Genomic DNA, 21,186 nt, shown 5'->3' on the forward strand with positions numbered 1-21,186 from the left:
AGGTTAGTGGGCTCAGAGCAGGCTGTGTGGCACACCCAGGTCTGTCCTCCAATGTCTTGCTGCTTCTTCACACCCCTCAGCTCTGCCACCAGAAGCAGCTGTCTCACTTAACCGTATGGGAGGGCTGGCCCTTTATTATTATTATTTTTTAAGGAAAATACAAATTTATAGTAGATGAATTTATCACTGACTATGAGCCATGGTAACTAAATGGAACCTCAACACACAGATGGAGTCGCTCAGAGTCGTTGTGAATTCGACACCACAGTTAAGGCATGTAGATAATCCATTAGTAGAGGCGTCCAGAGCACTATCTGGTCCAGTTTTATTGGATGAGTTTCAGTTCTTGAGGCATGAGGATGTGGACAAGGTGCTTGGCCAAGTCCAGTTAACCACCTGTGTGCTCCACCCTTGCCCTTCATGGCTTATCACATCAAACAAGGAGGGGATGTCTGGCTGGGTCCAGGGGGTTGTAAATTCCTCCTTGAGCAAGTGAGTGGAGCACCCCTCTTTAAAAGAGGTGGTAATTAGGCCACTCCTGAAAAAGCCTAACCTGGACCCAGAGGACGTTAACAGCTATAGGCCGGTGGCCAACATCCCCTCCCTGGGCAAGCACTTGAGTGGGTGGTTTCAGGACAACTCCAGGTACTCTTCAAGGAAATGGATTATCTACATCCATTTCAATTGGGCTTCAGGCTTGGTTTCAGAATGGAAACTGCCTTGGTCGCCCTGTGGGATGAGCTTTGCCAGGAGAGGGACAGGGAGAGTATGACTTTGTTGATTCTCTTGGACCTCTCAGCATCTTTCGATACCATTGACCGTGGTATCCTTCTGGATAGGTTGTCTTGGCTGGGAGCTGGAGGGACTGCGCTGCAGTAGTTCAGCTCCTACTTGGATGGCCGACTCCAGAAGGTGGTGCTGGGGGATTGTTGCTCTGTGCCTTGGCAATGGCAACTGTGTCATGGGGTCCCACAGGGTTCTATTTTATCCCCCATGCTATTTAATATATACATGAAACTGCTTGAGGTGGTCATTTGGAGGTATGGGCTGAGGTGTCATCAATATGCGGATGACACTCAGCTCTGCCTGTCTTTTACATCAAATCCAGGTGAGGCAATGGCTGTTTTGAATCAGTGCCTGGGCATGGTAATGGACTAGATGAAGGCCAATAAACTGAGACTCAATCCAGACGAGATAGAGGTGCTGTTAGTGTGTGGTTCTTCTGCCCGGCTACATGATGTTCAACCTGTTCTGGAAGGGGTTGCACTCCCCATAAAGGATCAGGTTCAAGTTTGGGAGTGCTCTTGGACCCAGAACTATTATTTGAGGCACAGGTAAACTCAGTGGCACAAAACACTTTTTATCATCTTAGGCTGATGTACCAACTGTGCCCTTACCTGGACAGAGATAGCCTAGCTACAGTTATCCATGCTCTGTTAACCTTTCACTTGCTGGTGACAAATGACAGGACTAGGCCCTGAACATGCCTGGCTTGTGAACTTCAAGCGGCATCTGGCTTGCCACCACTGGGAGACAGATTTTTTTATGTAAAGAGCTTTCGTCTGATCCAACCAGACAATTCTTAATGCTCTTGCTTTCATCTAGACTCCTCGTCCTGCCTGAGAAAGTTTACAGCAGCATTCAGGGGTGGGGGTGGAAATATAACAAAATAAAGCAGCAATAAAGCTACACCAATAGGATCATAATGGCAATATAAAAACCCTTGAAAATGTATTTGCTGGAATAAATGAGAGAATGAATTGTCCAAGCCTACTGAAAAAAACCTTCCTAAAGCAATTAACTGTTTTTCAGCCTTAGTTTCCTGTTTGTAAGATGGGAACAGTAGTAGCTGCAGTCAGCACAGAGCTCTTCGGAACATAGGACCATCATTCCATCTATTCCAGTATTGTTGGCGCTGACTGGCAGCGACTCACTAAGGCTTTAGGCAGGTTTTTTTCCCAGCCCTACTGGTTGATTCCAGGAATTGAACTTGGGACACTTTCTGCAGGTAAAACTTGTGTTCTGCCCACTGAGCTGAAGCCCCTCCCAGTATGAGACCAGGATGATAAAGCACTTTGTAGAATTTGTAATGCCATGAAAAATGGGTTAGATCCACGATCTGCCTTCTGTTGCATCTTCCTGATTTTCAGGGATCCTCCCCCCCCACTTCCAATAGCTTACCTCATTCAGCTGGGTCCACCAACCAGAGGGGTTACCCTGTGTAGCATGTTCTGGTGGTTGCAGGAGTTGCTGTGGGGAGGAGGGGGCAGAGAAGTCTCCTTCCACCAGCCCAGTTGTACATGGCAACTTTGGATCTAGCCCAGTACATTTTGCTTTTGAGTGGCTTTGTAAGGCAATCGCAACCAAGCTGTTTTGTATTTCTGACATTGCTGCTATTTTGATCTTGAGCAGAGAACATGCTTTATAAGCATTGCTCAGCTGGAGAGAGTTGTAGTTAAAGGCTTCCCATTAAAGGTCAGTTTCCTGGAGTAAGGAATGGGAATGTTTTAGAACACAACCCCCTTGCACCTTCCCCTAGCTTTCTCATAAGAACATAGGAAACTGCCTTATATCACGTCAGACCATTGGTCAATCTAGCTCACTACTGTTTACCTCTCCAGAGTTTCAGTCATTCCCAGCCATACCTGGAGAACCTTTTGCATGGAAAGCAAATGCTCCACCACTCAGCTGCGGCCCCATCTGTAAAGTGAACACACACAAGAGGGCCTGGGTAGCAGTTCTTCCTTCTCCATCTTTCTTCTTCTCCTTCACCTGCCCTATACCAGCCATCAGTTGTCAAACACATCCCAGATTTCATAGAATCATAGAATAGTAGGGTTGGAAGGGACCTATAAGACCATCGAGTTCAACCGCTGCTCAGTGGAGGAATCCAAGTCAGAGCATCCCTGACAGATGGCTGCCCAGCCTCATCTTGAATGCCTCCAGTGTGGGAAGACCCACTATCTCCCTAGGTAATTGGCCCCATCACTTCCTGGCATATAGAAGGGGAAGAAATGGAAGCAGTGACAGATTTTATTTTCTTGGGCTCCAAGATCACCGCAGACAGTGACTGTAGCCATGAAATTAGAAGATACTTGCTCCTTGGGAGGAAAGCTATGGCAAACCTAGACAGCATAGTAAGAAGCAGAGACATCACCTTGCTGACAAAGATTCGTCTAATCAAAGCTATGGTTTTCCCAGTAGCAACGTATGGCTGTGAGAGCTGGACTATAAGGAAGTCTGAGCACCGAAGAATTGATGCTTTCGAACTGTGGTGCTGGAGAAGACTCTTACGAGTCCCCTGGACTGCAAGGAGGTCAAATCAGTCCATCCTAAAGGAAATCAACCCTGAGTGCTCATTGGAAGGACAGATGCTGAAGCTCAAATATTTTGGCCACCAAATGCAAAAACTCCCTGGAAAAGACCCCGATGCTGGGAAAGATTGAAGGCAAAAGGAGAAAGGGACAGCAGAGGATGAGAAGGCTAGATAGCATCACCAATGCAATGAATATGAACTTGAGCACACTCCGGGAGAGAGCGGAGGACAGGAAGGCCTGGCATGCTATGGTCCATGGGGTCACGAAGAGTCGGACATGACTTAATGACTGAACAACAACAACAAATTGGTTCCATTGTCGTATTGCTCTAACAGTCAGGAAGGTTTTCCTGATGTTCAGCTGGAATCTGGCTTCCTGTAACTTGAGCCTATTATTCTGTGTCCTGCTTTCTTGGATGATCGAGAAGAGATCCTGGCCTGCCTCTCTGTGACAACCTTTCAAGTACTTGAAGAGTGCTACCATATCTCTCCTTAGTCTTCTCTTCTCAAGGCTAAATATGCCCAGTTCTTTCAGTCTCTCCTCCTGGGCTTTGTTTCCAGTTCCCTGATCTTTGTTGCCCTCCTTTGAACCCTCTCCAGCTTGTCTGCATCCTTCTTAAAGTGTGGTGTCCAGAACTGGACACAGTACTCCAGATGAGGCCTAACCAGTGCTGAGCAGAGGGGAACTAGTACTTCCCGGGATTTGGAAGCTATGCTTCTATTAATGCAGCCCAAAAGAGAATGTGCCTTTTTTGCAGCCACATCACATTGGTGGCTCATATTCAGCTTGTGATCGACAACAATTCCAAGATCCTTCTCGCTTGTAGTGTTGTTGAGCCATGTATCCCCCATCTGGTAACTGTGCATTTGGTTTCTTTTCCTACATAGGTGCAGAACTTGGCATTTTCCCCTATTAAATGTCATTCTGTTGTTTTCTGCCCAGCGCTCCAGTCTATCCAGATCACTTTGAATTTTGTTTCTGTCTTCCAAAGTGTTAGCTATCCCGCCCAATTTTGTGTCATCTACAAATTTGATCAGCATTCCCTGCACCTCCTCCTCCGAGTCATTCATAAAAATGTTGAAGAGCACTGGGCCCAGGACTGAGTCCTGCGGTACCCCGCTCATTACCTCTCCCCAGTTTGAGAAGGTCCCATTGATCAGCACTCTTTGAGTCCGATTCTGTAGCCAACTGTGGATCCACCTGAGAGTTTTTTCATCTAGCCCACTTTGAGCTAGTTTGCTCATCAGGATGTCATGGGGCATTTTGTCGAAAGCTTTGCTGAAGTCGAGGTATATGGTGTCCACAGCATTCCCACAATCCACAAGGGAGGTTACCTGATCAAAAAATGAGATCAGATTCATCTGGCGGGATTTGTTCTTGACAAATCCATATTGGCTTCGAGTAATCACTGCATTATTTTCAAGGTGCTTACAGATGGATTGCTTTATCATCTGCTCCAGAATTTTCCCAGGGATTGATGTCAGACTGACTGGTCTGTAGTTCCCAGGTTCCTCCTTTTTACTCTTTTTGAAGATAGGGACAAAATTAGCCCTCCTCCAGTGATCTGGCACTTCACTGTCCTCCATAATTTCTCAAAGAGAATAGACAGTGGTTCTGACAGTTCTTCTGCCAGTTCCTTTATTACTCCAGGATGCAGTTCATCTGGCCATGGAGATTTGAACCCATTCAAAGTAATTAGGTGTTCCCTGACCACATGTCTATCAATCTCAAGCTGCAAACCTGCCCCTTCAGCCTGTACTTCACCTTTGCCAGGGGGGGTCATAGACCCTCTTTCAGGAGAAGACTGAGCCAAAGTAGGAATTGAGCACTTCTGCCTTTTATTTGTCATCTGTTATCATTTTTCCATCCTTATTTAATAGCTGAACCACCATTTCTTTCCTCTGTCTGTTACTATGCATGTATCTGAAGAAAGCCTTTTTGTTGCTTTTAGCATCCCTCACTAACCTCAGTTCATTCTCAGCTTTAGCCTTCCTGATGCCATCCCTGCAATTCTGTGCTATCTGCCTGTACTCTTCCTTTGTTGCTTGGCCTTCTTTCCACTTCCTATATATGTCCTTTTTTGTTTTCTGGTAATCTCTAAGCTTTTTGTGAAGCCACGTTGGCTTTTGCTGCTGTCTTCCAGCTTTTTTTCTTGTTGGAATTGTTTGTTACTGTGCCTTTAGAATTTCCTTTTTAAAAAACTCCCACCCATCTTGGACTCCTTTTCTCGTTAGAGTTGCTTGCCATGGGACCTTACTTATCATTGTTCTGAGTTTATTAAAATTGGCTTTCCTAAAATCCAGGGTATGCGTTTGGCTAGACTAGGCCTTTGCTTCCTTTAGAACCAAGGACTCAAGTATAACATGGTCACTTTCCCCCAGAGTTCCTGTAATTGCTTGGATGGGGATTTTTCAGCCCAACTTTTAAATTTCCACTAAGTCATCTCTTTTGGTTAGGATCAAGTCAAGGACAGCCGATCCTCTAGTTCCTTCCTCTACTTTCTGTAGACAAAAAGTCTACACCACACAAGTCAGGAATGGAGGGGCCATGTTTTGCAGAATTTGTCTTCCAACAAATATCAGCGAAATTGAAGTCCCCCATTACTACTACATCATGCTTCCTTGAAACATTGGCTATTTGCTTTTCAAAAGTTTCATCCTCATCTTCTCCTTGACTGGGTGGCTGGTAGTAGACTCCGACCACCATGTTCCTTTTATTCTTTGCTGCATTTATTTTAACCCAGATGCTCTCGATGGGGCTACCAAGCTCATCCTCCTGTACTTCTGTGCAGAGATATGTATTTTTAACATATAGTGCAGCTCCACCTCCCTTTCTGTTCCTCCTGTTCTTTTTGAACAAGTTATATCCTTCAATTGCTGTATTCCAGTCATGGGAGTCATCCCACCAAGTTTCAGTTACACCTATCAAGTCATAATTTCCCTCCTGTATTAAGAGTTCAAGTTCATTCTGTTTGTTTTGCATACTCTGGGCATTAGTGTATAGACATCGAAGACCATGTGCTTCATGGTCTGGCTTTCTTCCTACATGTTTGTGAAGACTTATTGGGAGCTATTAGAGCTGTTCTCTTCATTGCGGTGCATGAGCCTCCATCCATTGTTACCCCCAACTTTATGTCTCCCTCCCCTGTAGGATTCAGTTTAAAGCCCTCCTGATGAAGTTCTTTATGCTGTGGCCAAACACATTCTTCCCAGCTTTTGTGAGGTGCAACCCGTCCCTTGCCAACAGTCCATCTTCCAGGAAGTATAGCCCGTGGTCTCAGAATCCAAATCTCTCTCATTGGCACCACCTTCGTAGCCAGTCATTCACCCGGAGTATTTTTCGTTCCCTTTCTGTCCCCTTGTGACTACTGGAAGGATGGATATGGTGGGCTCTCCCACACTGGAGGCATTCAAGATGAGGCTGGACAGCCATCTGTCAGGGATGCTCTGACTTGGATTCCTGCATTGAGCAGGGCGTTGGACTTGATGGCCTTGTAGGCCCCTTCCAACCCTACTATTCTATGATAAGAAAACTACCTGGGCCTGAAAGTTCTTGAGTTTCCTTCCCAAAGCTTCAAAGTCTGACATGATTTCTTTGTCGCTCCGCTTGGCGGATTTCTTTTCCCCACAGCTTCTGGATTGGCTTTGTATTGGTTAATGTCAAAATCTTGCCTCAGCATTATGCCGTCAGTGTCAAAGGGTGTGTGTGTGGGGATGGAGTTGCCACCAACCATTGGCCCAAAGTGTAACTTGAAGAAAATGTGGGGGGCCTTTCTTAGGTAAAGCATCTGCTGGAATTTTCAATGGAAGTTAACGTTGGGTCAAGATTTGCAAAACCTCTTGGATGGGGATTTTTCAGCCCAACTTTTAAGTTTGTATTTAACTTGAATAAATTTAAGGCAAATTTGAAGTGGTGTGCGTGTGTTTAAAAAAAAAAAACAGTTCAGAATTTTGTAGATGCTTAGAAGAATTTTGATAAGATCAACAACTTTCCTCAGTTGTTGTATATGGCAGTGATAGTGATCCATACGTTTGGTCCCATGAGTACCAAATCTCACTTGATATGTTTTCTCTGCCAGTCACATGATACTGGAAGGCAGGGTTGTGTGGTGCCCCATCCCTAATCAGAAGTCCTCAAGCTTCTCAACATTTAAGCCATCTGAAAGGCCCCAAAGCGCAGAACTACTTCTGTGAAACTTTGCAGATGGCATGTGCCAATTTCCAAGTCATTATAGGTTCACCTATCACTTGCTCTGACAAGTCTGACATAGCAGAACTCATAAAACCTTGGATCACCTCTTTCCCTGTTGTCCCAGAGCCCTATTTTTAGTCTGTTACTGCGTACTATATGTTAATTACTTCTGACAAACTGCAGCGGATTGCCTTCTTGTTCTTTTGCCATTCGCATGCACTCCCAGCGCGTGCACATATTTTAATCTCCAGCAAGCTCCGTGGTGGACAGGAGTAAAACCTCATCTGTTCCCTATTCATTTTTATTTTATAGGCTCCCTAGCAGGTGAGCTGAGCTGGATATAATAGAGCAGTCATCTCAGCAGCAAAAGCATGGCCTCCAAAGATTGCTGAGTACATAGCTTTGCTCTTTAAACACAATAGTTGCCATCTTGGTTATGATTAAAATTCTTCTACTGCCATATAGGATAGATGGACCTAGATGAGAGTAAACATAAGGGTAGGGTCAGTAACATGTTGGGTTTTATTTTTTCCCTCTCAATCTGGAGTACCGGTGGACTCTCATCCTTATGTAGATATTGGTTGTAAAAGCAGGTTTAGCATGGATACATCTTCCATTTGTCTAGATATTTTGAGTATTCTTAGGTGTGCCTCTACATGGGTGGGGCTCGAGGTGTGCTGGTACAGTCAGGGCCAGAAATATCGGAACAAGAATAACTGTTTTGGCAGTTGGCCTCTGTACACCACCACATTGAAGTTGAAAGGAAACACACCCAGATGGGAGCGAAGTCAGGACTTCCAGCTGTAAAGTGGGGCACTAAGCATTCAGGAAGTACAGCCAGTGGCATACACACACACCTGTCGTTGGGGGCTCATAAGTAATGGAACGAATGGCTGACAAGCAGCTGCATGGCCAGGTGTGGCCTGTTTCCTGGGTTCCCCATGACCAATCAAGCAGATAAAAGGCCTGGAGGTGGTTCTGAGTGTTACATTTGCATTTGGTGGCTGTTCACTGGAACTCCCAACATTAGGTCCAAAGAGGTGTCCATGCAAGTGAAGGAAGCCGTCATTAGGCTGAGGAAACAAACTAAACCAATCAGAGAGATAGCAAAAACACTGGGAGTGGCCAATACAACAGTTTGGAACATCCTGAAAAAGAAGGAATTAACCGGCAAGCTCAGCACAGCAAAAGGCTTGGAAGGCCATGGAAGACAACTAAAGTGGATGACCGCAGAATTCTGCTCATGGTGAAGCGGAACCCTTTCACAACATCTAGCCAGGTCAAGAATGCTCTTGCGGATGTAGGCGTCTCATTGTCAACATCTACAGTCAAGAGACAGCTTTATGAATGTAAATACAGAGGCTTCACAACAAGGTGCAAACCACTGGGAACGCTCAAGAACCGAAAGGCCAGATTAGCCTTTGCCAGCAAACATCTAAAAAAGCCTGCCCAGTTCTGGAATAAGATTGTTTGGACTGATGAAACCAAGATTACCTTGTACCAGAACGATGGGAAGAGAAAAGTATGGAAAAGGAAAGGAAGAGCTCATGATCCAAAGTATACCACATCATCTGTCAAACATGGTGGAGGCAGTGTTATGGCATGGGCTTGTATGGCTGCCAATGGAACCAGGTCACTGGTGTTTATTGATGACCTGCCTGCTGATCAAAGCAGCAGGATGAATTCTGAAATGTATAGGGCTATACCTTCCACTCAGATTCAGCCGAATGCCGCCAAACTGATAGGACGCCGCTTCATATTGCAGATGGATAATGACACAAAAACATACAGCCAGAGTTTCTCCAGGCAAAGAAGTGGGATGTTCTTCACTGGCCAAGTCAGTCACCTGATAGAGCATGCTTTTCACTTACTGAAGACAAGACTGAAGGCAGAAAGACCCACAAACAAGCAGCAGCTGAGGGCAGCTTCAGTGAAGGCCTGGCAAAGCATCTCGAGGGAGGAAACTCAGCATTTGGTCATGTCCATGGGTTCCAGACTTCAGGCAGTCATTGACTGCAAAGGATTTTCATCCAGGTATTAAAGGCAACCCTTAAGTTTGAAATGATGTTGGTTTGTTCCGTTATTTATGAGCCACCAATGATGGGTGTGTGTGTATGCCACTGGCTGTACTCCCTGAATGGTTAGTGCCCCACTTTTGTCAAACCCCTTGAATTACATCCGGAAGTCCTGATTTTGCTCCCATCTGGGTGTGTTTCCTTTCAAGTTCAATGTGGTGGTATACAGAGGCCAACTGCCAAAACAGTTATCCTTGTTCCGATATTTCTGGCCCTGACTGTGTATCAGCCAATTTTGTGATTGGTACAACACAGAGAGAATGTGATTAGAAAAACATGGAGGGAGGTCCTTCTCCAGTGCCCCTCCCAAATAAGATGAGGTAGTGGCTACTAAGGAGAGGGACTTTTTGGTGGTGGCAGCCCGGTTGTAGAACGCCTTCCCAGAGGTGCCTACAATGTAGGCCTGGTGCCTACATTGTGGTCTTTTCAGGACCAGGTGAAGATTTTTTTATTTCCCCAGGCTTCTTAGATCTTCAGAGTATTTTTAAATGTGCTTTGTTGTGTTTTTAGATCATTTCCTGATGCTGGTTTTTACTCTGGTTCAGTCTGTTTTAAAATTTTAAGGGTTTTACATTATGTTTATCATGTTGTATTTTACCTTTTGCGAACTGCCAAGAGACCTCTGGATATTGGACGACATAGAAATTACATATATACTTACATATATAAATATTAGAGTTCATTATGAGTGTGCTGCGAACCTCCCATGCGACACTCTGCAACCTTTAGAAAGTGTTGTGCAACTTCTGCAGTCATCATTGTCCAGTTTCAGCAAGGAAGGAGATGTTTTCCCACGGAGCTCTGAAATGGAGTAAATAGCAACATGCTTTCCTGAGCTGTAGCTATCTGACTATCAAGGGTATGGTGATGGGGTAGAGTTGCATCATCACACCCCCATCACTTTTTGTGATGCATCATTGCTCCAGTTACTTCACTGACACTCCTCTTTTCCATCTTATATCTATTTAATATACAAATTGCAGAACAGTTCTTTATCACACATTAGGTAGCAGCAACCTCAGGTTCAATGCTAAATGAGCTGCAGCCTATTCCAGTTCCCTGATAAGTCTATCTTATGTTCACACATTAAATATAAGATTTGCAGTGGTCTTTATTCACCCTTTTAACAAACTCTTCACTGAGGGTAACTGTTATCCCCCCCCTTTTTTTAATAATAAAATCTGTGATGGAAGTGCCTCTGAGCATGTGCAGAGCACCTTTCCCTCACTACCAAGTAAGCAGAGCCTACCCCTCTGGCATTTAGATTGGGAGATGGCCTTCTTAATCTGAGGGCTCTCAGGTCTAAGTCAGCTTCATCCTGCAGAGCGGGGCTTCAAAGTTATGCTTCCAAAATTCATGTACAACTGTTATTCACTGGACCATATGGAGACTGGGACATCTGCTAAGAAAGACCTAAACTCTCAGTCCCCCACTCTACAACTCTGGGCCTCAGTTATGCCAGGAAGCAACAATCTACTTTGCACCTCTTTTAACTGGATTGCTTAAATCCAAGAGTAATAAACTAGTGTCAGTATAGCAGCTATCCAACACAGTTCAGGGAAGAATACATCCCCATAAGAGCTGCATAGAAGAACGTATTGAATAACCCAATTTTATTATTTGTTTGCTTAATGTATGTCTTGCCTTTCCACTAAAAATAGAGCTCAAGGTAGCTGACAATAATGAAATATGGATAAAATGTAGCATAGCTACAGATAAAAAACAGATAACTACAGATAAACTACGGAGAACTACAGTTAAAATGTAACATAATAAATACACATACGTCAAGAAGAAATAAGAAATAAACAGCACCCACCAGTTTCAGTAATTAATATTGAATAATTAAAGGCACACTCCTATGCACCTTTGTGCCCTAAAGTACTCCCAATTCAAGTCAGGAAAGCTCCATCAAGCTTGCCCATCCTTGAGGTGGGACTCACAAACACACCCCTCCATCATTGGAGGCCAAAGCCCCTGGGAGTTGCAAATGTCCATGATTTCCAGGCTGTGAAAGCAGCCTGGCTGACAGAGACCAAGAGACTCTCCATATATAATCTCCTTGGCTGTACTGGGCACCACTGCAGCTAAGGAGACTCCCCACTGGAAGGAGGGGTACGAATTGGGCTACCCAACTGTTCAAATTGAGCAGTCCAAAACCACATAAAGAATTGGAACACTCCATCAGTCAAACTGATTTATGGGCTGAGGAAGCTGCTGTTCATCCATCTTTGCTCTAGAATCACTTTTAGAACATGGATTTGAGCATGGATTTGGATTTGAGCATGGACATGGATTTAGGACATGGATTTTATAATAAGGGTGGGCACCCTGTGGCTGCAGTGGCTTAGTGGTTAAGACGCTGAATTGCAGACCGGAAGGTCGGCAGGACAGCAATTCGAGACCCGAGTGCTGCATGACGGAGTGAGCTCCCGTCTTCAGTCCCAGCTTCTGCCAACCTAGCAGTTCGAAAGCAAGAAATCGCAAGTAGATAAATAGGTACCGCTTCGGCGGGAAAGGTAACAGCGTTCCGTGCACCTTGGTGTTCAGTCATGCCGGCCACGTGACCACGGAAGCGTCTTCGGACAGCGCTGGCTCTTTGGCTTAGAAATGGAGATGAGCACCACACCCTAGAGTCGGACACGACTGGTTGGGGACACCTTTACCTTTACCTTTTACCCTGTGGAATATGGCCCATGGGGAGGGTGAAAATTCCCCCTGGACCCCTTGTAGTTTCTCATCCCTAATCTATAAGAACCACATGTTACCACTTGACACATTTGGTGGTGGGGGTGGGGGGAAAGATTAATTAACACCTCCCACCCCTACACATAACTGAGAAAAAAAATAACTTGCAAACTGGTCCTTGGCTTCAAAGGTTAGGTTCTGTATCAAAAAACTGAGCCAATCATATCAAGAGTTACAAGTCTGAGTTGGCTTCTAGTTGCAGCCAAAGCTTGGAAATATTATCCTAGAAAGAGCACAAGAGTGCAGAAGGCTTTTGCTATATATCTTGGAGTTCATAGCTCCTGCTGTGAAGACACCCAGCCAGAAATCACCTAAAAACATAAGAAGAACCATGCTGGATCAGACCAAGGGTCCATCTAGTCCAGCATTCTGTTCACATGGTGGCCAACCAGCTGTCAGCCGGGAATGCTCGAGCAGAGCATGAGCGCAACAGCACCCTCCCAGCCGTGTTCCCCACCAACTGGTGTACATAGGCTCACTGCCTCTGGTACTGGAGGTAGCACATGGCCATCAGGACTAGTAGCCATTGCTAGCCTTCTCTTCCAAGAATTTGTCCAACCCCCTTTTAAGGCTATCCAGATTGGTGGCCATCGCTACATCCTGTGGTAGCAAATTCCATCGTTTAAGTATGCGCTGTGAGAAGAAGTCCTTCCTTTTCTCTGTCCTGAAGCTCCTACCAGTCAGCTCCATGGGATGACCCTGGGTTCTAGTATTTTGAGAGAGGGAGAAAAATGTCTCCCTATCCACATTCTCCACACCAAGCATAATTTTGTACACCTCTATCTATAATGTCTCACCTTATCCTCTTCTTTTGCAAGCTAAACAATCCCAGCTGTTGTAACCTTCTCTCATGGGGAGATGCTCCTGTCCCTTGATCATTTTAGTTGCCCTTTTCTGCACTTTTTTCCCCAGCTGTGCAGCATCTTTTTTAGGTGTGCTGACCAGAACTGGACACAGTATTTCAAGTCTGGTTGCACCATAGATTTGTGTAAGGGTAGTATGATACTGGCAGTTTTATTCTCAATTCCTTTTCTAATTATACCTAACATGGAATTTGCCTTTTTTACAGCCGCTGCACACTGGGTTGACATCTTCATTGAACTGTCCACCACAACCCCAAGATATATTTCTTGGTCAGCCCCTGCTAGCTCAGATTTCATCAGCTTATACTTGATGTTGGGATCTCCTAGTACCAATTAGCTTCATAGGATGACTCCGGGTTCTAGTATTATGAGAGAGGGAGAAAAATGTCTCCCTATCCACATTCTCCAGCCCATGCATAATTTTGTAGACCTCTGTCATGTCTCCCCTGACCCTCCTTTTTTTCCAAGCTAAACAATCCCAGCTGTTGTAACCATCTCTCATAGGGGAGATGCTCCTAGTAGTTCTGACCTCTGGGGTGCCAAAGCAGACTTGTGTGTGTAATCCGAGTTTTTTTTCTTTTTTTAATTTTAGAATCAACCTTGTCCTATGTTAGGCAGCTGGAAGCAAGAGTAAGACAGCTGGAGGAGGAAAATCGCATGCTGCCCCAGGTGGGTGATTTCTATTGCTAGGCACACTAGCTTGTAGCTCAGGCCCATAGCTAGAAGTTTGGCACAGACTCGGGTCTCGGTATACTTCACTGTGCTGAGTGTCAAAGCCTTGAAACCGTGGTTGAGCTTGAGTGAATTTGAATGCCGTTTATGTGATGGGTAGCAAATTGAATTGTCATCAGGGCTCTTTGCAGAACTCAAGATCAGAGAACTCAAGTTCAGTGGGGAGCAAAGCATTAGCCAGGTGGAGAGCAAGAGGCCAGCTGTGTAGCCCGAGGAGGCAAAGAGGCAAGCTCCGGAGGAAGCATCAAGGGCGAGGAAGGGTGGAAAGAAGGAGCTCATTCTGGTGGGATTCAAGTTACTCAGACTGGTGAATGGGTCCCGCAGCTCACACTTTATAGAGCTGGGCAGCGGTGGCTGGTGACTCCATTCAGGGCTTTAGTTACCACCAGCCGAAACTCTAACAGTGCTATTCAAGGTGCCAAAAGGTGCTGTTCAAGGTGCTGAACCCAATCCCCAAAATGGTTGCCAACCAGCTGCTCATGGGAATCCCACAAGCAGGGCATGAGCGCAACATCACCTTCCCACCCATGTTCCTCAGCAACTGGTGTACATAGGCTCGCTGCTTCTGGTACTGGAGGTAGCACATAGCTATCAAGACTATGATAGCCTTTTCCTCCAGGAATTTGTCCAACTCCCTTTTAAAGCCATCCAAAATGGTGGCCATCACTGGCTCTTGTGATAGCGAATTCCATAGTTTAACTCTGCGCTGTGTGAAGAGGTCCTTCCTTTTCTCTGTCCTGAATCTCCCACCAATCATCTTCATGGGATGACCCCGGGTTCTAGTATTTTGAGAGAGGGAGAAAAATGTCTCTCTATCCACATCATGCATCATTTTGTACACCTCTATCATCCCTCCCCTTACCCTCCTTTTTCCCAAGCTAAACCATCCCAGCTGTTGTAACCTTCTCTCATAGGGGAGATGCGCCAGCCCCTTGATCATTTTAGTTGCCCTTTTCTACACTTTTTCCAGTTTTACAATATCTTTTTTTAGGGGCGGTGACCAGAACTGGACACAGTATTCTAATGCTCTTATGTTCTTACCTGTGTGGGAGTCAGTGCAAAGAGAACATCAAGTAAATGTATACAAGGGGGATTCTTTTTCTCAAGCTAATTATGAAATGGTGGCAACAGAAGTCCCTTTCAAGCGCAGCTCTCACCACTTTGCAGGCTACGCTGGGCTTGTTTTTACATACAAATCCATGTTTTCAGAAAACTGAAACCAATGCAATTGACTAAAACCTCCCATTATGGCAATCAACTGCTGTCACCTCCTTTTGTTTTAATTTCTCATTAACGAACATTGTCGAGTGCTTCCGCTTCGGGTGGTGAAGATTAAATTCTTTCTCACGCTTTATCTCTGTTTTTTTCAAGTGTTGATACTGTGCTAGCAAAATCTCACTGGAAGCTCAAACCTGTGCTTCAGAATGAATATTTGATTAAAGAAGTTTGAAGTTACAAACAGCTTTCATGAATTTGTCAGTCTTTTCCCCCCCCAGTCACTTTCTACAGAAAGTTTTAGATGTTTGAGAATATATTTCAAAATACTGACACGATTGGCAGCTCCATTCTAGAAATCCAGTTTCAGTTGTCACAGCACATATAATTAGCACTGTTCCAAAGCTTTCAATTTTCAGTTTTTCGATGATTTCAGGGGAATTGGGAACTGGGAGCATAAGTGGGAGAAGAAACAGTGGTGAACATTTTAAATGTTCAGAGGCAGAGGTCTTAGCAGTTAAGGTGGAGGCAGCAGTCTCTCTCTCTCTCTTTACACTTTCTTTCACAGAATTTTCTGTTCTCAAATAATATGTCAGTTGGAACGTTGCTATGTCATGATGTAGCGTTATTCCTGGTGCATTGTTGGAAAAAAAAAGTTGGCACTACCCTGGACTACTTCTGGTCTAGAACCCCTTGACAAGGGTATGATGTTCCAGGGTAATAACTCAGAGATAGCTACCTCTAAATTCTGTGCTGAGTAAGAGTTAGCAATCCCCATTTGAACTGGTATAGAAAAACAAAAGCTCTTCTCTGAAGCATTGCAGGAAATTGAAGTGCTGGCTCTCAGCCACCTGGCGCTCACATAAGTTGTGGGGTTTGTTCGGTGCTGGCACCAGCCCTTGTCACAGGCTGCATCACCCATTCGGTGAGGAGCTGCCCATGTTGACAAGCTGCTCCAGCACATCTATAGCAGAGGTCCCCCACACAGCACCCACAGGCGCCATGGCGCCTGCGGGAACCTTCAACTACTCCTGAAAACCTCTCCATTCCTTGCTCTCTTCAAAAAAAGTATTTCTGATTTTAAAAAAATGTAGGGTGCCAAGTTCTCTTTCCTGTTCTTGAGCCTGCCACTGATCAGCTGTTCCGTGAGCAGGAAGAGAAGAAGAGAGTTGCTTCCTGGCCCCACCTAATCTTCCATCTCTGCATACCTTTCCCTTTTGCGCACTCTCTCTCTCTCTCTCTCTCTCCACTCCCAGCCCCTATGTTTGCTCTTTCTCTCTCCAAACCCCTTTCCCCTCTATTTCTCTCTCTTCCACACTTCTAGCTGTCTTTTGTCTCTCCCTTCCTCGCTCCTAGCCTTGCCCTTCCTCTTGCTCTTTCTCTCCCATTTATCTTGCTGTTTCTCTCCACTCCCAGCCTCTAGCCTGGCTCTTTCTCTCCCCCAACCCCTTTCCTCACTATTTCTCTCTCTTCCATGCCCCTAGCCTTCTTCTTTCTCTCCCTTCCTAGCCTCTAGCCTTGCCTTTTCTCTCCCACTCACCCCTTTATCTTGCTGTTTCTCTCCACTCCCAGCCTCTAGCCAGGCTCTTTCTTTCTTTCCACCCAAGCCCTTTCCTTACTATTTCTCTCCCTTCCCCTTCCCCATCCCTAGCCTTCGCCTCCCACCTTCCTATCTCCTAGCATTGCTCTTTCTCTCCCAAGCCCAGCCTCTGGTCTACCTATTTCTGTCCTTCTCACCTCTTTACCTCACTGTTTCTCCCCCTCCTAACCTTGCTCTTTTTCTCCCCTGTACCCCTTTGCCCTGCTATTTCCCCCTCCTTTCCAGCCTCTAGCCTTGCTATTTCTCCCCCCACCACACATCTCTTTTGACTAGCCAGGCCCCCATGACAGCCATTATGTGACAAGCTGCATCCTCCCTGGGAACCATTTTGTGGTGGTGCCCACAGCAGTTTCTCGAATTCCCAAATGTTCCCATGGGTCCAAAAAGGTTGGTGACCCCTGATCTATAGCATGTGTGAACAAGCACAGAACGTTGCACAGTTCTGTGTGAGGTAGCCAAGACATTGCTTCATGTTTCATGGGCCAGGACGTGACTTATAAACACTTAACACTTCCAACTGGTGCCAGACTGGATAGGATCCAAACTCCTTCTGAATCTGTGACCATAGATGGAAGTTTTAAAGCAAGAAAACACCCCCTCCCTTCCCAAGATCCACAGCAGTCTGCTGGATCCTTCTCCTACAGATCATGTCACAATGAATTGGCTGTCCGCACAAAGGCATGTGTATCATCACTTCATGGCAGTGCTTACCCATGCACAAAGCTATGTGAGACTGCTGTCTTGAAATATAATCGGGGAGACTGGGAAACAGTGTGGCAGGTATTTAGAGAGGCTAGTAGAAATGTGCTTGGCAGGAATTGCCCTGCAAATTGCATCTTGAAAATGTCTTGTGTGACATCTTACACTTTCTCAGGAATCATCAGTATCTTAGGCCTGGTACCCTTCTTTGGTTTTGGCATGACTTTGACAAGTCATCGCAACTTAATTTCTCTCTCTCTTCAGTTTTAACTTTGTGCCCTGGTGGCTGCATCAGAAGTTCCTAAGAGCCACGTATGAGAGGCCATGCATGGGCTAGATGTAAATCTATGTTGTGTTGTGTTTCTGGCAGTGATGCTTCTCACATGACTGGCTGAACTGGTGGGATGGCAGAGCATGGAATAAATATTCCTGAACATTCCAACCTCTCAGGGAACAAAGCTGTCCAGATGTTTGAAGTTTAGCTTCTGTGACTGTGAGGGAAGGACGTTCCCAGTCATGGCTTTGAATAAAGCTGTGGAGAATGGCTGTTCTTCCTCACTTCAGGTATTTGGCAGGGTTGCCATGTGTCCTGCTTTACAGAAGATAGTCCTCTATTTGAAGACATCCCCTATTTGAATCCTAGCATAATCCAAGCCCGGTTTAAATATAAGGAGAGCGTATATAAGAAGGGAGAGCAGGGCTTTGAAGTTGCCCGTCTACTTGAACAGTAGTTTGTCCAGGAAGGTCCCAGTCTTCCTCATTATGGTGAGATGTATTATATTCCTGTTTAAAGGATATTAATTATTTCCAAATGTGCATCTATGTACATAACTTGGCACTGGCACTTTTCATGAAAATTGGCATTCTCTTTTGTACTTTTTTGGGTGATACCTAAGTGGCCACCCTAATACTCGACCTGGAGCTTAGGCAGGCTGGAGCAGAGGTTTTCTCCCCTCCATCCCGAGCACTGTCACCCCTGTCTCTGACTGCCAAGCTCATCCACTAAACTGATAGGCAGAAGACATGCATTCAGGAGGCACAGTGCACGATCGTCAACTCATTGCCACCACTGTTGTTGAGATGGCCACCAGATCAGAGGGGCCATAGGCATAGCTCAGTGGGGGAGCACTTCCTTTGCGTGCAAATGGTTCCAGGTTCACTCACTGGCATTTCCAGGTAGGGGACTGTGAAAGACCACTGAATGAAAACTGGGAGAGCTGCTGCCAGTCAGTGTTGGCAATACTGGGCGAGATGGACCAAGGATCTGACTCAGTATAAGGCAGCTTCCTATGTTCCTAAATCTGGGTCTCCAATGTGGTGCCTGTGGGCACCAGTGTGCCCATGGACACCTCTCTTTGTGCCCCCCAGCCCCCCAGTGTGCCCCCCAGCCCCCCTGCTGACCTTTTTATTTTAATTTTTCTTTAATTAAAAACATTTTTCTTTAACTGGGAGGCAGGCATGCTGTGAAGTGAAGTGCCCTCCCCCCCACTACCTGTGCCATCTTTATTCGGGTGGTTTTGTGTTTTGGAGCTCAGACCGCACCTCTGCTTTGTACTTTGGTTCTTGGGCAAGTTATTTTTTACTTTAGTCTCACCAGTTTGGCTTCTGGGAAATGAGTGTTCTGTGAATGGCCATGCCCACCACAGCAGCCATTTTATGAATGGGCAAGCCCCCATGGCAGCCATTTTGTGAGAGTTCCCACATCACTCTCTCAAAATTCTAAATGTGCCTATTGACCCAAAAAGGTTGACAACCCCTCTCTGAGATCAAATAGCTCCAGGAAATGCTTACATCAGTTCTATCAGTGCCAACAAGCCAAAAGGAAATTCTCCATTTTCCAAGACGGTGTATTACTACTGAGTAATGCTGGGGATCAAAACAAAAGAAAACCGAAAAGAACACTAGTGCCTACTTCTGAATGTACTTGATGCTGAAGATTGTTGACAGAGAAATTACTGACTTATGGGTTTACAACTGGCAGTTTGATAGCCCTTGGAAATTTAAAATCTAAACTATTAAACAACGAATATGGGATAGAGAACTATTTAAGTTCTGTCACCTAATAACACTTCTCTGGGAGTAATGTACTCGTGCCTGCAAAATTACCTGACCAATTTAACAATCTCCAAATTTAGAAAAACCTTTACATTAGCTTGATTTAATGTTTTACTATCTATGCTTTTAGAGGGAAGATACTGAAAGGTCCCATACCATTAATATGCATGCCCCTGTGATAGAGGGGAAGTGGAAACTGTTGGGCATGTTTTATTATATTGTTCTTTTTATTGAGGAATTTGCTGTGCTTTTATAGCACCTGTTATAAAAAAATGCCAGCCAGATCAAATGAATTTTGTCTTTCTGTTCTTCTTTCTGATCAGGACTCTCAGATTACAGATAAGGTGGCCAGGTTTTGTGCAGCTGCTACTGGTTGCCACAAACTTTTAGTAAAATAGTACTGTTCCAACAGGCTGATACTCTGGGGTCATTTTAGGTTTCTCTTTTTTCTTTTTTTTTTAGTTTCTGTATCATTGAACACATTGTGTGTAAATATTGTACAGTTAAGGTGCTAATCAATGATCATAATTAAATTTATCTATCTTGAGGCTGGCCATTGCTGGTAGGAGAAGCAGCTAAACTATGTTGCATTCAACACACACTGGCAGAACAGAGATAGGCTTGAATTTATGTGCAACACAAATCTATATGTATTTACTCAGAAGTAAGTCCCACGGTTGCAGTGGGGCTGACTCCTTGGTAAACATGCACAGGATTGTGAATACTTTGCTTGCTCAACACATCAGGAAAAATCATGTCTCTGAGCATGCTGTCAATGCATGAAGATCAACTTTCTTTGGTCAAACTGCTTCTGTTTTTTTATATAGAGAAAGCCAGAAACCTGTTAGAAATAATATATAGATACTTAAAAATCTAGTCATATGCCTTAAAGTGTCACCTTTTAATAGAACAATAAGCCAGTGAAAACTATTGCCAGGACAGCAGTATCTGAATGAAACAGAAGGATTCCACCTTTGTTACTAGAAGTATACAAGCAAATGTACAAGCACTGGAGGAATTGAATTCTCAACTTCCATGGCAACGCAGCAGATGTCGGACAAAGGAGAAGTAGTGATGTATTGTGCTTTTGCAGAGGTTAGGCAATGAATCAAAAAGGGTGGGGGTAGTATCTTTGGGGATGATATTTTCGGCAGTTGAGTCAATGACAGTGGAAATATATTTCATAATTACCTTTGAGTAGGGCAAATTATTGTACATCTTACCTCATTCTGTTTCTCATTAGTGTTGGAATAGAAGTTGGCTTCCTGGCAGGCCCCAGAGAACAAAAAGATGCATAGGTGAAGAGATCCCATGTATGGGAGTGACTTCTGTTCGTATATAAGATTTTGACTGGCACTGAAGCCTCAATGGTCATTTCATTGCATAGGCATTTCAAACTTTAAAAATAGCTCAGAAACTACAAAGCGATTGGGGAGCAACGTGGGAACCCCCTGGTGATGTGTGGGAGGGGGCATAACCTTCTTGGGAATCCCAGAGGGCCAGATGTTGTCCCCAGGAGGGTTTGATTTGGTCCCTGGGCCTGAAGTTCAACACCTCTGGTCTAGGGCTGGAGGGAAGGGGAGGTAATAGCACTCATCAAATATCTCTCAGAAAGAAGGTGGCAAAGACTTGTACTCCACAGCACCAGAGGGCAGGATGAGATCTACTGGGCTTAAATTTCAGGAGGGTAG

General features: G+C 45.0%; 1 protein-coding gene across 1 annotated transcript in view; it reads left to right on the forward strand.

The window, feature by feature from the left end:
- The window catches only part of CCDC85A (coiled-coil domain containing 85A), a 214,403-nt gene that overhangs the window by 154,414 nt on the left and 38,803 nt on the right, over positions 1–21,186 (forward strand). The window contains exon 3 of the mRNA XM_084829285.1: positions 13,787–13,863. Coding sequence (XP_084685411.1) covers positions 13,787–13,863 — 77 coding nt within the window. The remainder of the gene's footprint in view (positions 1–13,786; positions 13,864–21,186) is intronic.

Source organism: Heloderma suspectum, chromosome 1 (assembly GCF_057233095.1).
Source record: "Heloderma suspectum isolate Gila_16-S chromosome 1, 16-S_ref, whole genome shotgun sequence".
Lineage (NCBI taxonomy): Eukaryota > Metazoa > Chordata > Lepidosauria > Squamata > Helodermatidae > Heloderma > Heloderma suspectum.